This window comes from Theobroma umbraticum, unplaced genomic scaffold, assembly GCF_002168275.2.
Source record: "Theobroma umbraticum cultivar Fairchild unplaced genomic scaffold, ASM216827v3 scaffold_228.0, whole genome shotgun sequence".
Lineage (NCBI taxonomy): Eukaryota > Viridiplantae > Streptophyta > Magnoliopsida > Malvales > Malvaceae > Theobroma > Theobroma umbraticum.
This window is the reverse complement of record NW_018397274.1, coordinates 2,390,533-2,404,243: the sequence shown is the minus strand read 5'-3', so window position 1 is coordinate 2,404,243 and position 13,711 is coordinate 2,390,533. Positions and strand designations below refer to the sequence as shown.

The 13,711-nt window shown below is 30.7% G+C and overlaps 1 protein-coding gene across 1 annotated transcript; it reads left to right on the top strand.

Moving 5' to 3' along the window:
• Window positions 1-3,950: 3,950 nt before the first annotated feature.
• On the top strand, window positions 3,951-10,286 carry LOC110427237 (PRP38 family protein). Its single transcript, XM_021442714.2, has 6 exons — window positions 3,951-4,390; window positions 4,503-4,624; window positions 4,724-4,814; window positions 5,203-5,329; window positions 5,424-5,494; window positions 9,490-10,286. Exons 1-6 carry the CDS (start codon window positions 4,101-4,103, stop codon window positions 9,926-9,928), a joined length of 1,140 nt encoding a protein of 379 aa, XP_021298389.1. The 5' UTR covers window positions 3,951-4,100; the 3' UTR covers window positions 9,929-10,286.
• Window positions 10,287-13,711: the final 3,425 nt, after the last annotated feature.

Below are 13,711 nucleotides of genomic sequence, written 5' to 3'. Positions count from 1 at the left end.
TTAAACCCCCACCAGTGCCTCAGCATGTAAAACAAAGATTCCACATTACCCTACTCTGTTTCTGTGCTAGCCATTTGTAACATAAAATAGATAACATTTCTATTTTAGTTAATACGATCATTGCGGATTAAAAAAACAAGAGGACTTTTTGAGAAATTAAGCTCCTTATAAGCTCACTCCAAAAATGATCCTCATGATAATTTTAATTGTTTTTAGACAACTTTGAAACAAAATAATTAATGCATGTGTCAAGCGTAGATTATTAAGTAAACCAACATATACATATTAAAGTATTACAATTGACCCAAAAAAATATAAAATGAACACAATGTCAGTCATGCAATGTCAAACAGATATATTTCATGCAGTTATAACACTCGCACTATTTCATTCAAAAAATAGTCATGCAATGCCTTATCAATAAGTCAAGCAATTACTAACATTACATCACATAATAATCTATCAATAAGTCACGTAATGCTAATAACAACTAAACCAACTATGCACACACTAAGTGATGCCATGCCTAAACCATATTCATGCAATAACCTATCAATCATTCATGCAATGACTTATCAACCACTCACGCAATGACATACGAACCAATCACGCAATGTTAAACCCTAAACGTAGTGTCTAATGTAATCACGCACACCCTAAGTGACACCATGCCAAAATCCAGTCATACATAAGGTGCCAAACATGTACGCAAGCCCTCAGTCACGCAATACCTAAACCCTAAACCCAATTCCTATCAAAGGGTGATAATGCATACATATCAACCAGTCACACATGCCCTGTCACCTTTCGACCAAAAACACCAATAATACCAACTTCATGTTTATATTCAACAATTTCAAACAACAAGAATATCAATATGAATAAGCAATCTGCATACGTTTATGCTCAAAAACCATAAATGAAAAACATGAAGAATAGCAATATTCCTAAAATCATTTCTCCACATGGTTCAAAATAAAATAATAATATATTATACCTTTCTCTGCATAATGTAACCTCTCACTGCTCAATTCGTGAACTACCTTTATGCAAATATAACCACTCCAAAATGCTTCTACCATTGTGAAAAATGCTTGAAAGTTGAACTGACAAGGAATGCTTTCTACAAAATTCTTTGTATGGAGATGTACGATTTGGCAATAAGAACTAAGGAGTTACACATCTTGTAAACATACTTGACCCGTTAATAGGTTTCAAGTTAAGGCATGGAGCCAAATAAATGGGTCAGTTTCATTAAGGGCAATTTTATCTTAATTTTAATTGTCCTGGCTAAAACCAGTTAAAACTATCAAGAGATCTATTTTCAAAAACACCATATGCATAAGGCCCATTTATAAAAAGAACTCTAATTTGCTTCTATTAGAAAACATTGTATCAACAGCAAATGGTGGATTGCTTTCCATTCATACTCCCTTCCATCACTAATGCCATCATACCCATCAACTGCTTATGCCAACTAGATCAATTACACCTTCAAAATTTTCATGTATTTTTAAAACTTTTAGATAATATTTTTAAAATTTTCAAATCTTTTGAGTATAATCTTTAAAATTTTCTATTTCAATTTTTTAAACCTCCAGTAATAATATGTTTAAAACCATGCTGTAACCAATTTTTAAATCATCCAAATTACCATTATAAGTCTTTAGATAACAATTTTCACAACTTCCTAACAACAATTTAAAAACTTTTAGGTAATTGTTTTAAAATCTCCAAGTAACCCTTTCTAAAGCCTTCAGGTAAGTATTTTTAAACCTCTATGTAAAGATTTTCAAAATCGAGTAATCATTTCAAACTTTCTAAGTACTAATTTGAATTAACTAATTTTTAAAAGCATTTAGGTAACTATTTTCAAAATTTTTAAGCAACTATTTTTAAAGGTTAAATGTTCAAATTGGAACTAAATGTTTGGCCAAACATTTTTAAAAGCATTGGTATTTTTTCAATTAAAAGCCAAACATTTCAATTGTAACAGTTAAGGACCAAACATTTTTATTTTTTACAATATAGGGTTAAGTTAACTAATGGATGAAGCGCATATCACATGTAATAAAAAATCGCTTGAGCTAATGATATGGCAGTTGACTTGGCATGTTATACAAACGGCATCATTTTGATCTAAATCTTATGCTTAATTTTCCCTCAATGTCACCTATTTTGCTTCATCTCCTTTCTGAACTAGCTCTTCTTTCCTCAAAGATTAGTACGTGCATGATCATTGATAAGGCAATACCAACTCATGATATCAAACATTGTGGAATGTGTTAGCTCGTGTCTGAAGCGTGCAAGACAAATGTCAATCTTCATTCTTATCAAATTCAATAGAGACATGTTTCAACGTTGTTTCCATAAGTGACACGATTAGGGTGTCAACGTTTCCATACCTCGCAGGCCTTAGGCTACTTCTCAATTGAGCCAAGAATTTAATGAAGTACATCGCTTTACAGTTAAACCTATCAATCGAGTGGATGTTTGCATATAAAGTATTAGCTATTTTCATTAGATATTAACTTATTAATGATTTTTATGATTTTTGGATGTTTGTGAACTTCTTCTCAAAATATGCAAATATGTGAGAGGTCAGACTTATAAAATGTGTTGTTAAACGCCATGGTCGAAAAAGTTGTTCCATAGCACAACAAAAAAATGATGTTATTTCATGTCATTTTCTAAATATTTATTACGCAGCATGCTAAGAAATATTATTGTTACTTTTTGTGAAAAAGAATACTATTAATGTCATGTTGAAAAATGTAGTGTTACACTCCATGTTTTAAAATTTGATTGTTACATGTTATGTTGGAAATATTTGTTACAAACCAGGTTGAAAGTGTAATTGTTGTATGTCATGCTAAAAATTTAATTGTTGCATGTTATGTTGAAAAATATAATTGTTACATGTCATGTTAAAAATTTAGTCATTTTCCACTATATTGAAAAATATAGTTATTACATGCCAAGTTAAAAATTTAGTTGTTACACAATATATAGAAAAATGTAGTTGTTACACGTTATTTTAAAATTTTAGTTATTACACATTATGTTGAAAAATGTAGTTGTTATGATGAAAAAGTTGTTTAGCAAATGGAAACGGGAACCCACAAACAAGCACTGCTTGATAAGCTGACGGTGACAAATACCCAACTAGACTGTAGGACGATAGAGAAGGAAAATGATTGGAAAAAGGTGGATTAGAGAGGAAATGAGGCAAAGTGTCGATAATTTGGGTCGATAATGAGAAAACTAAAATGATGGGAAAACGAAATAGTGAGAAATTTTAAACGATGGGGGTAAACAAATAGGGAAAAACAAAATTATTTTTGCCTAGACAAAACAACGTTGTTTACCAAAAATCCAATTCACCTGTTACGTCAAAAGTAAAAATCTAAGCCAGTATCCATGTCATACGCGTGTTCTACACATGTTAAACACCTATCGCCTTAGCCTTTAATGGTAAGAAATTAAAATGTTTGACTTTTGATTATTACAATTGAAATGTTTGATTCTAAATTGTCAAAAACTTAAAAGTTTTGACTTCAAATTGAGCATTTAGTTATTTTTAAAATTTTAAGAGTATTTTTTTAATATTTTTTTAAAGACAAGAATTCTCATAAGAAGAAAATTTTTAAAATAATTTTAAGTTGTAAGCATCGTAGGATGATTATTTTTCAAAAATTTTAAAATTATAAAACGTGAAAACAAGCATTTGTTAAAAATTTTAAAGTTGTGAAGGCTGGTAAATCTTAAAAGCATAATTGAAAAAATATATATAAGTTGGATGTTATGAAAATGGGCACATGACTGTCCGGCCCAATGCAAAGTACAAGACACACCAAATCAGCAGAACACGTGTCACTATAAAACCTTATTTTGGAATAATTTTCATTTATGCGAAGGAGCGATATTTTGTTTATATCTTTATATTTATTCTAAATTTCAGTCGCGCGTTGGGCCGGGGGCAAATGTCATAATTTGAATGATTTGGAAGGTTTAGGGTTTCTCACTTTTTCTGTCTTCCTCTCCTCCTTTGTGTTTAATCGATCAAATCAAGCAAAGGATCTGCTTAATCCGAAGCGGCAATGGCGAACCGAACAGACCCTGCTGCCACGAGCATAAGGGGAACGAACCCACAGAACCTGGTGGAGAAGATAGTTCGCTCCAAGATATACCAGAACACCTACTGGAAGGAGCAGTGTTTCGGGTTGACGGCGGAGACGCTGGTCGACAAGGCCATGGAGCTCGACCATATCGGGGGCACTTACGGCGGCAATCGAAAACCCACTCCTTTCATGTGCCTCGTCATGAAAATGCTCCAAATTCAACCCGAGAAAGACATTGTCGTCGAATTCATTAAAAACGATGACTACAAGTAAGAAAATTGCCTTCTCTTTGTCTTTTTTCTTTTCTTTTTCTTTCATTTTCACCTAAAATAAACTAAAACAAAATAATTCGATTTAATTCTCTTGGTAAACGAATTACAGATATGTGAGGATTTTGGGAGCTTTTTATCTGCGTCTTACGGGGACTGATACCGATGTTTATCGTTATTTAGAGCCTTTATACAACGATTATCGAAAATTAAGGCAGAAATCGCCTGATGGAAGTAAGTTTTTTGTCTTTTTTTGGTTTTCTTTTTGGGGGTTAATGTATGGATAGATTTATTTTTATTGGTGCCATTAAGTGTCTATCATGGATGAATCAGATTTTAGCTTGACACATGTGGATGAGGTTATTGATGAACTTCTGACTAGAGATTATTCTTGCGATATTGCTCTGCCACGTATTAAGAAAAGGTAAGGTTTTTTCTGGTAGTTATATATAAATTTTTCTGGTAATTTGCTTGATGTTATAAATTTGAATTAGCTAAATTTAATTGTATTTGTCCTATCGAATATGTAACTTGCTTTGAAGATGCTTCCTTTAATTTTTGCTTTTGCTACTTGTTTTCTAATATTTGCTTTTGCTTCCTCAAACGTTGCATAACCGTTTTTGATTAAAATGAGCTAATGCTTGAAATCTAACATACATTCAAACATAATTGTTCCACATAAACTGAATTCATGCATTTTGATTTTTAATTATTATTTTTTCAAAAGTATTTTACTTTTGTCTCCAAACTTGTTATTTCTTTTTTGCTTCTAGAAGTAAAAAGAGAGTATCCACCTGCTTGTGATTTGACAGATGGACTCTTGAATCACTTGGTGCTTTGGATCCAAGAAAAAGTGTGTTGGAAGATGATTTTGAGGAAGAGGAAGAGAAAGAGGAGAATGAGCAAGATGGTTTAGAAGATGAGCCTACTCATGAAAAGGTTTGTAGTATTTTTTTCCTTATAGATGGACTACTGTTTTATTTAATGTTGCTGTGATTTTTTGTTTATTGATAGAATTCTTGTTTTTTGATAGGACTACTATCGAGCTCGAAGTCCTGCAAGGGAGAGAGAAAGAGATAGAAGACATGGCAGTCTTAGATACAGGTATATTTCACCAATTTTTTTTTGTTTGTCCTCCATTTATCAACTTCTTGCACTATTCATGAGGATCCCTCTGGGTTAGGGTATCAAAATGGAAGGGCTTGAAAACCTTTTTGGAGCTCTATCATTTCTTTTATGATGTAGTTTTATGTTTGAAATTAAAACAAAAAGTAAATTACATCCATGATCCTTAAAGTTTGGATCACATAACATTTTGATCCCTATAGCTTAAAAAATCACTTGTTGGACCTTGTACTTCTAATGTTCTAGCGAAATGGTCCTTCTATTAGTTTCTCCATTAATCTTTTCACTGAATGCCAGTTTTCGACACGTATAAGCTGATGTGTCAATTGGCATGTATGAAAAAGGCCTAGTTGGAAAAATCCCTAATTTTGTTTAGGACATGGAATGTAGTTTCAAATTTTGGACAATTTTGAGTTTGTGAGTTTATTTCTGGGGTACTTTTAGTATTTCAAATGGGTTTAGGGAGTGTTTTTGACAACTAAGTGTTTTGTTTTTGAAAATTTTCAAGGAGAGGAGGGATTTTTTAGAAGAGAAAATGAGGAGAGAGTGAGGAGAGATGGGAGTTTGGATGTCAGACTACCCCTCAAGGCACTAGACGAGCGATACAAGGTGCCAAATTTGGCCCCTTAAGCTAGATTGGGTGGTGTGGTGTAGACATAGAAATAATAAAATGAAAATCAAAACAATGAAAGCAAACTAGTACAGTGGCTTAAATTGATGTAAAATCGAAGTAGGAAAAAAATAACTAGGGTTTAAGGTTATAGAATCTTTAATAGAAAAGCATTCTAATATACAACCTTTAATAGCAAAATATGCTAATATAAGGTTGTCTAATATGTCTAAATGACTATTTATACTTACAACAGCTTTCAATCCTAGTGCTTGGATTCTTTGTGAGCTGTTAGACAAATGTACTGTTTCACTTACACCCCTAAACTTTAAAGCCTTGAAGTCTTTCAATTTTTAGTTCCAACTTGAAAGGTTGTTTTTTATCTCTATATAAGCTTGTGTTTGGCTTGGCCCAGTTAACTTTGTTGATTCCTATGAAATAATTGATTAAAAATAATGGATCATATTTTGTTTAGGAAAAGAATAATAAATAAAGAGATGAAAAAAAGGGGAAAATAATGATGCTTTATTTTTTTGTGGGATCGATTCCGCAAGAAGGGGAGGGCAATATTTCTAAGGTTTATGGGACAATCCTAAAAAGAGGAAAAAGCAAATGAAAAATGTTTTACGTCTTTCTTGTGCATTAGACATGTTACGTTGATCAACATAATTTTTTCCGTTGACTTGTAAAATATTCTACATTTATAAAAGTTTTTCCTTTCCAAACAAGAAAAAAGCTTAAAAAACTTTTTCAGAAAAACTTTTCAGTGTTACCAAAATGGAGCCTTAATGAAATTAGATTTTTATCTATACATCAAATAACCTTTTTTTACTATTAGGTTCTATTTGGTAAGGCTGAAAGGTTTTTTCAAAAAAGTTTTTTACTCAGTTCCCTTGTTTGGAAGAGAATTTTTGCTAATGTAAAACATTTTACGAATCAATGAAAATAATTACGTTGGCTCGCGTAAAATGTCTTACGCTCAAGAAGGACATAATACATTTTCTGTTTGCTTTTCCCTCTCTTGGATTGATCTCATAAACCATGGGATGGATCCCACTTTGAAAAATATTGCCCTTCCTTCGTTGTGGGATCAATCTCACAAAGCAACATCTTAAAGATTGTAGTACCTTATTAACCCTTTTTATTTATTTATTTATTTCTTATCATATTGTTTTACTAGTTAGTTTGTTAAGTAAAAAAAATTATAAATTGAAAATTAAAAAAAAATGAGAGATTTTTTATATAAAATGTTTTTTTAATTGACTTCAATTATTTTGTATTATTTTAAAGATTGTAGTATCATAATAAAAAAAATTATAGTGATATCATCCTTATGAAATAATTGAATTAAAATAATAAATGATTCTTTGTTGAGAAAAAGAATAATAAATAAAAAGATGAAAAAGAAAAGAAAATAATGATGTTTTATTGTTTTATTGCTTTCCGGGATTGATTCCACAAGAAGGGGACGATAATATTTTCTAAGGTTTATGGGATTGATCCCAAAGAGAGGAGAAGGCAGATGAAAAATGTTTTACGCCCTTCTCAGGCAAAAGATATTTTATATTGGTTAACGTAATTTTTTCTGTCTACTTGTAAAATATTTTATATTCGTAAATTTTTTTTCCCTTTTAAACAGGAAAAAAGCTTGAAAACAAATTTTTGAAAAAAATTTTCAAGTTTACCAAATGAAGCCTTAATGAAAATATTTTCTTATCTATACATCACATAAATTTATTACTCTAAGGATCCATTTGGCAAGGTTGAAAGTTTTTTCAGAAAAAATTTTAATCATTTCCTTCATTTAGAAGAGAGAATTTTTACAAATGTAAAATATTTTACAATTCAACGGAAATAATTGCATTGACTCATCTACAATGTTATACATGTTGAAGAAGCGTGTAAGACAATTTTCATTTACCTTTTCTTCTCTCTAGGATCGATCTCTTAAATTTTGGAATTGATCTCACGTGGAAAGTGTTGCCCCCCTTTCCTAATGGGATCGATCTCATAAATCAATAAAGTAATAAAAACATCATTATTCGTTTTATGTCTTTATTTATTATTCTTTTTCCAACAATATTTTTATTTTATTATTTTATAGGAATCTTATTACTATAAGATATTAAGATATTGCAATTCTTAATATAATACAAAATAATTGAGATTAATTTAAGAAACAATCTTATGTAAAATACAAAATAAATTTTTCACACATGAAAATCTCTTCTTTCTTTTAATTTTCAATTTATGATTTATTTTCTTAACAAACTAACTAATATAAAAATATGATGAGAAATAAATAAATAAATAAGATTAAATATTATTCATATATAATATTTTTAATATTAAAAAAATGTTTGGATGTCTTGCATAGTTAATGAATGTTAATGTTTTTGTGGTGTTATGATAGAAAATTATTGAAGATGGAAAATTTTTTGAAGATGAGATATGATAGAAAATATCTTCTATAGAATTGTCCAGACAACAGAAAATATTTTTGGGAGTTTATCCAAACAAAAGAAAATAATAGATTTTCCAGTAAAGTATTTTACACATATAAGATTTTTCTTCAACAAGTTATTTGTTGATTACCAAACTGAACCTTGATTAATAGTGTTATTATTGAGAATTTAGTCAACAAGAATTAATGAAAATAGTAACTTAGAGAAATAATTAAAAGTGGCCCGTTTTCATCCAACGGAAGTTTTGCTCTCGTTGGTATGTTTTTTATATATCATAGATATTATAGATCAGTGGAAGCTGTTGTTTGACATACTCCTATTTATGAAGGCAAAAGTGTTCCAATGTCATGTTTCCCTCGTGGCATTTAAAGCCATGGATGGCCTAAAACAGCTTCCTATAGAAACATCTTGTGATCCTGCCAGGTTTCTCTGCACTGACAGTGTGCAGTGAGAAGTATGATGGATCAGACAATTTAGCATCAGGTCCAGTTTTTAGCGTGGTGATTACAATTTTATTGTGTCCTCTTATTGATTTTGTTAAACTACTTTGAATATTGGTTGCTCCAAGGTGATGTTTTTAGTTATTGTGTGAAACGTGTTCTTAAAATTAAGAAATTGTTCTCTTGCTTTCCAAAAGCTAGCATGAGAGATTGTAACCAAATGCAACGAACATGTGTTTTGAGGGTTATCATGTAACTAATATTTCAAGTTTTACACCTTCAGGAAGTATCTTTGTGTAACTAACATGGCAAGGTTCAGCTCAGTGTTTGCAGCAAATTCTGATTGGAACACCTTTATTGTGATGTATTTATTTTTCTAAACATTGATTATTCAATATGAAATTATAGACTGATTTTCAGGGTTAGGAAGTTCATCTTTGTTTCTTTTCCTTTTCACAGGGATCGGGATTATGACAAGGATAGAGACTATGATCGAGATCGAGGACGTGGCCGAGATAGAGATAGGGATAGGGAGAGGGACAGAGACAGAGACAGGGATAGGGACCGTTATCGCCCGAGAGACGAGAAGGAATATGGACGTGAGAGGGAGCGAGATAGAGAGAGGGAAGGTAGGGAGCGTGACAGGCGAGACAAGGATCGTAGCAGACGAAGGAGCCGAAGTAGGAGCAGGGACCGCAAGAGACATGCTCGTGGCAGCACTAGTCCTAGAAGGCATGAACCAGAGGATGGTAGTACTCGGGAAGAAACAAAGAAGGAAAAGAAGGAAAAGAGGGAAAAGAAGGAAAAGAAGGATGATGGAACTGACCATCCAGATCCAGAGATTGCTGAGGCCAACAGGATCCGAGCATCGCTTGGGTTGAAACCCTTGAAGTTATAAGCATGTGAGATTTTATGTGCTGTTAATATAGTATGAAAGCACAGTGGCATATTCGGCCAGATAGTAGGTGGTTATTGTTGTGCCTCTTTCGTTTTTTCCGGTAGATATTGCACGTAGAAATTATGGAATGAAGCGGATGGAAATTTTAGCCGTCTATTTTGTTGATACCTTCACCGTCTAAGGAAATGAGTAAATGAGTGACAATCACTGATGTAGAAGCTTTTAATCGTAATCCTTTTGGCATGGTTTCTAATGTCTTAATGCCAATCTGTAAGCTCTTTATGGTTGGAATGAAGGGCTCGTTTTGTATCATTCAACAGAATAATTGATGAATACAGGGACTTGATCTGTGTTATTAGAGTTGGCTGCATGGCTGAGCTGCCGGTGGCTTAATTTGGGATGATGATGGTCAATGCGCGACAAGTTTTTTCATTAATAAAAGACTTACCAAGGCTGAGCTTTGGGGTGTTAGGGAGACTCTGCTTCTTGCACCCATCTAAAACACAGTTCAAGAGAAAAATTGCATCAGTGGATTTAAGTCAACATGCATCAAGTCTCTTACAAGTTCAATTATTATACTCGTTCAACTTCGCTTCATTATTATTTTAACTCAAATCATGGATGGTACGTTATCATAAAGTACAATAACACCCAGTCGAAAGGCTAATAACCCATTGTACTTAGCATTGACTTCTAAGGCCGTACAACATTGTCATTGTGCACATTGATCACCACGCTTAGTCTTGACTGCTCTTTTTGTGAAGTTAGGGGCTGCAGGGCTATTTTTATTTTATAATAAATAAGTTTTTAAAATTAATATTTAATTAATTACTATTAATCAAAATGTTATTTTTTTTTACACTCAAGTGGCGTTGATATAATATTAACATGTCTCATTATCATAACAAATCAATATATCATATTATCATTTAATGTGATATGTTAATATTATGTAATATAAATATTTTTTTATATATAATAAATTTTTAATTTCGAACTTGACTCTTTTCAATTATTTTTTATTACGTCCTTAATCATTATTTGAAAATATAAAATCTTTAGATCATGTATGGATACGATACATGTTGATGAAGACGAGGATAGGCATATTAAAAAATTATAAGTGGATGGAGCCAGAGTTGGTTGGTTTCAAAGTATCAACAACTACAACCCTTAAAGTTGGATTTCTTTGCTTTAATTTATAATAATGTGTTTGCTTCACTTTTAATTTTTTTGTTTTAGCTTCTTAGGGTAATTAAGAACATAAGACTATACAGAATAGATATTCTCATTATTTATAATATTATATTGTACAATATTTTATATTTATTCAAAAATAGAGACTGATCAACATAAAATAAAATGCTGTTAGATGATACCACTGAAGTATTAAAAATTCTTATTAATTATATTGTTTATGTTAGAGTTTTATGTAATTAATGATCTTATTGAATACATTACATTTTTTTCAATTTCGTAAAAAGTGAGATAAAAACTTCGAGTATATTTAGTTTACAAAATGAAATAGAGAAGAAATAGAACAACTACTCGATAAGAATAGAATTAGAGAGAAATAATCATTATATAGTTTCGTTTATAAAAATAAAATAAAATAAAAATTATTTTTATTATTATTTATTTTAATGATTAATGGGCATGAATAGTTTTTAAAATAATTAAATATTAAGTAGTAAATGATAAAAATATTTTTTATTAAAATTAAAGAATTTATTTTATTAAAAGATAAAAATAGTCTAATGATAGATAATAAAATCAAAATACCTTTTACTATATATTTATCTCTTGAAAATGAAGTAAAACATTCAGGGCTTTTCTGGCGCAGCACCTTTGGGAGCATTACCCTTGCCTTGTGTCTCCTCTGCTTAGGCCGTCAGTTTTGCTTTCTTGGCCTTTTTCTCATCCCTAGTTTTAAGGTGTCAACAATTGCAATTGTTAACATTTGACTTCTTTTCCTTCCTTTAATTTATAATATTGTGTTTGCTTCACTTTTAATTCTATTAAATTCTATTATTATTCTATTTTATTTTTATTAAATTAAATTCTATTAAATCCATTTAATTAAATTACCTTACCATTTAAATTATTAAATTCTATTCGATTTTAATATTAAATTTTTTTGGGTTTTAGCTTCTTGGGCTAATTAAAAACATAAGACTATATAGAATAGATATTCTCATTATTTATAACATTGTATTGTACAATACTTTATCTTTGTTCAAAAACAGAGGCAGATCAATGTAGAGTGGAGCGGTATTAGATGACATCACTGAAATACCAAAAATTCCTATTAATTATATTATTTATATTAGAATTTTATGTAATTAATGATATTAATAAATCTATTAATTTTTTTTATAATTTTGTAAGAAATAGAGTCAAAAACTTCAAATCAAAATAAATTTAATTATAACATATTCAAAAAAACTTTTAAATCCGTCCCTATCCAAAAAAATGAAACACAAGGAAAAGAACCCATGGATGTTGAATGCAGCACATGCTAATTGGCAAAGGCTCTCATATTTTCCTCCTACATTGTCCCTGGAAAATGAGGGTGCTAAGCTAAGGCACGTAGGGTAGCCTTTAGAGAGAATCTTGAATAGAACAGAGCACTTGGTTTATAATAACCATTGATGGACAAACTCTTACCCCAACCATGGAAAGTCCGAGTTTGAACGGTCCAAATTCATTGGCAAGTCCAAGTTTGCCAAAGAAAAAGGGGGTCATGATACTGAAAGTGACTTCCAACCCAGATAAAGTACACGAGTGGTTGGGAGAGCAAGCAACTGTGGAAAATTCCAGAGTACAAATAAAAGAGAGTGCATCAATTGGATGGTTATAATATAAGCCAACTTGGTTAATCATGTATAAAAATATGAATTTATTCCAGCCAAATGTCTTCTTTCCTTTCTAATGAAAGGACTTTTGGTCAATATATGCTTTTCCTATTTTGATATATATTAATATAACTATCTTTCTTTCATGATATTATTCCCCTTTTTGACTATAATGCTCATCTATTTTGCCATGGAACAAATTCTTTCCAACTTAATGTTAGTGACCCAAACCAAAGAGATTCTTCATTCTATTTTTAAATTATTATTTTAAATATATTTTATTATTAATATTCATAAGATTAATTTAAATTGTAAATATGTAAGAATTCTAATTTTATTGAATGAAAATATTTTTAAAAAAGTTTTAATAGTTCTTTGTATCTAAATGAGATTTACTATGGTTGTAAGATATTTGTAATTGGATTGTTTGTCTTAGAACATGATAAAAATTATGCTCAATATTAATATCATATACTAATGGATGATGGGTCAATGATGAACAAACACCAACTTCTTTTAAAAGCTATTATACTCCAAAATGGGTTTCCACCGAAATGGAACCATATGAGATATGGCTAAAACCGAACTTGTCTCACTTCCTAGAATGACTTTGATACCACCTTCTAAGCAATAGTGTTTTTTCTCAAAAACAAGTTATTGTCTAGAAAAAAATAATGGGAGTAATACAATGCTTGAATGGTTTAAGAGCCACAACCCTTTTGAGCACAAAGCCTATGACTAGTGCACCAAATGTGTGGTCGAAAGCTTACAATACACCACAACTTAAAAAATTAAGATAAAATCAAGATTCAAAAATATAATTTTTTATGAAGAAAGAATTGTCCACTTTTATATATAATCTGGTTTTTGAATATCTAATTTTTTAATTTTTTTTATATTTAAATACTTAAGATATTCCAAATTCATT

Coding starts and splice junctions, on each gene's coding strand:
- LOC110427237 (XM_021442714.2), top strand. CDS start 4,101: ATGGCGAACCGAACAGACCCTGCTGCCACGAGCATAAGGGGAACGAAC. Junction 4,391..4,502: donor ATTAAAAACGATGACTACAA/GTAAGAAAATTG, acceptor AACGAATTACAG/ATATGTGAGGATTTTGGGAG. Junction 5,330..5,423: donor ATGAGCCTACTCATGAAAAG/GTTTGTAGTATT, acceptor GTTTTTTGATAG/GACTACTATCGAGCTCGAAG.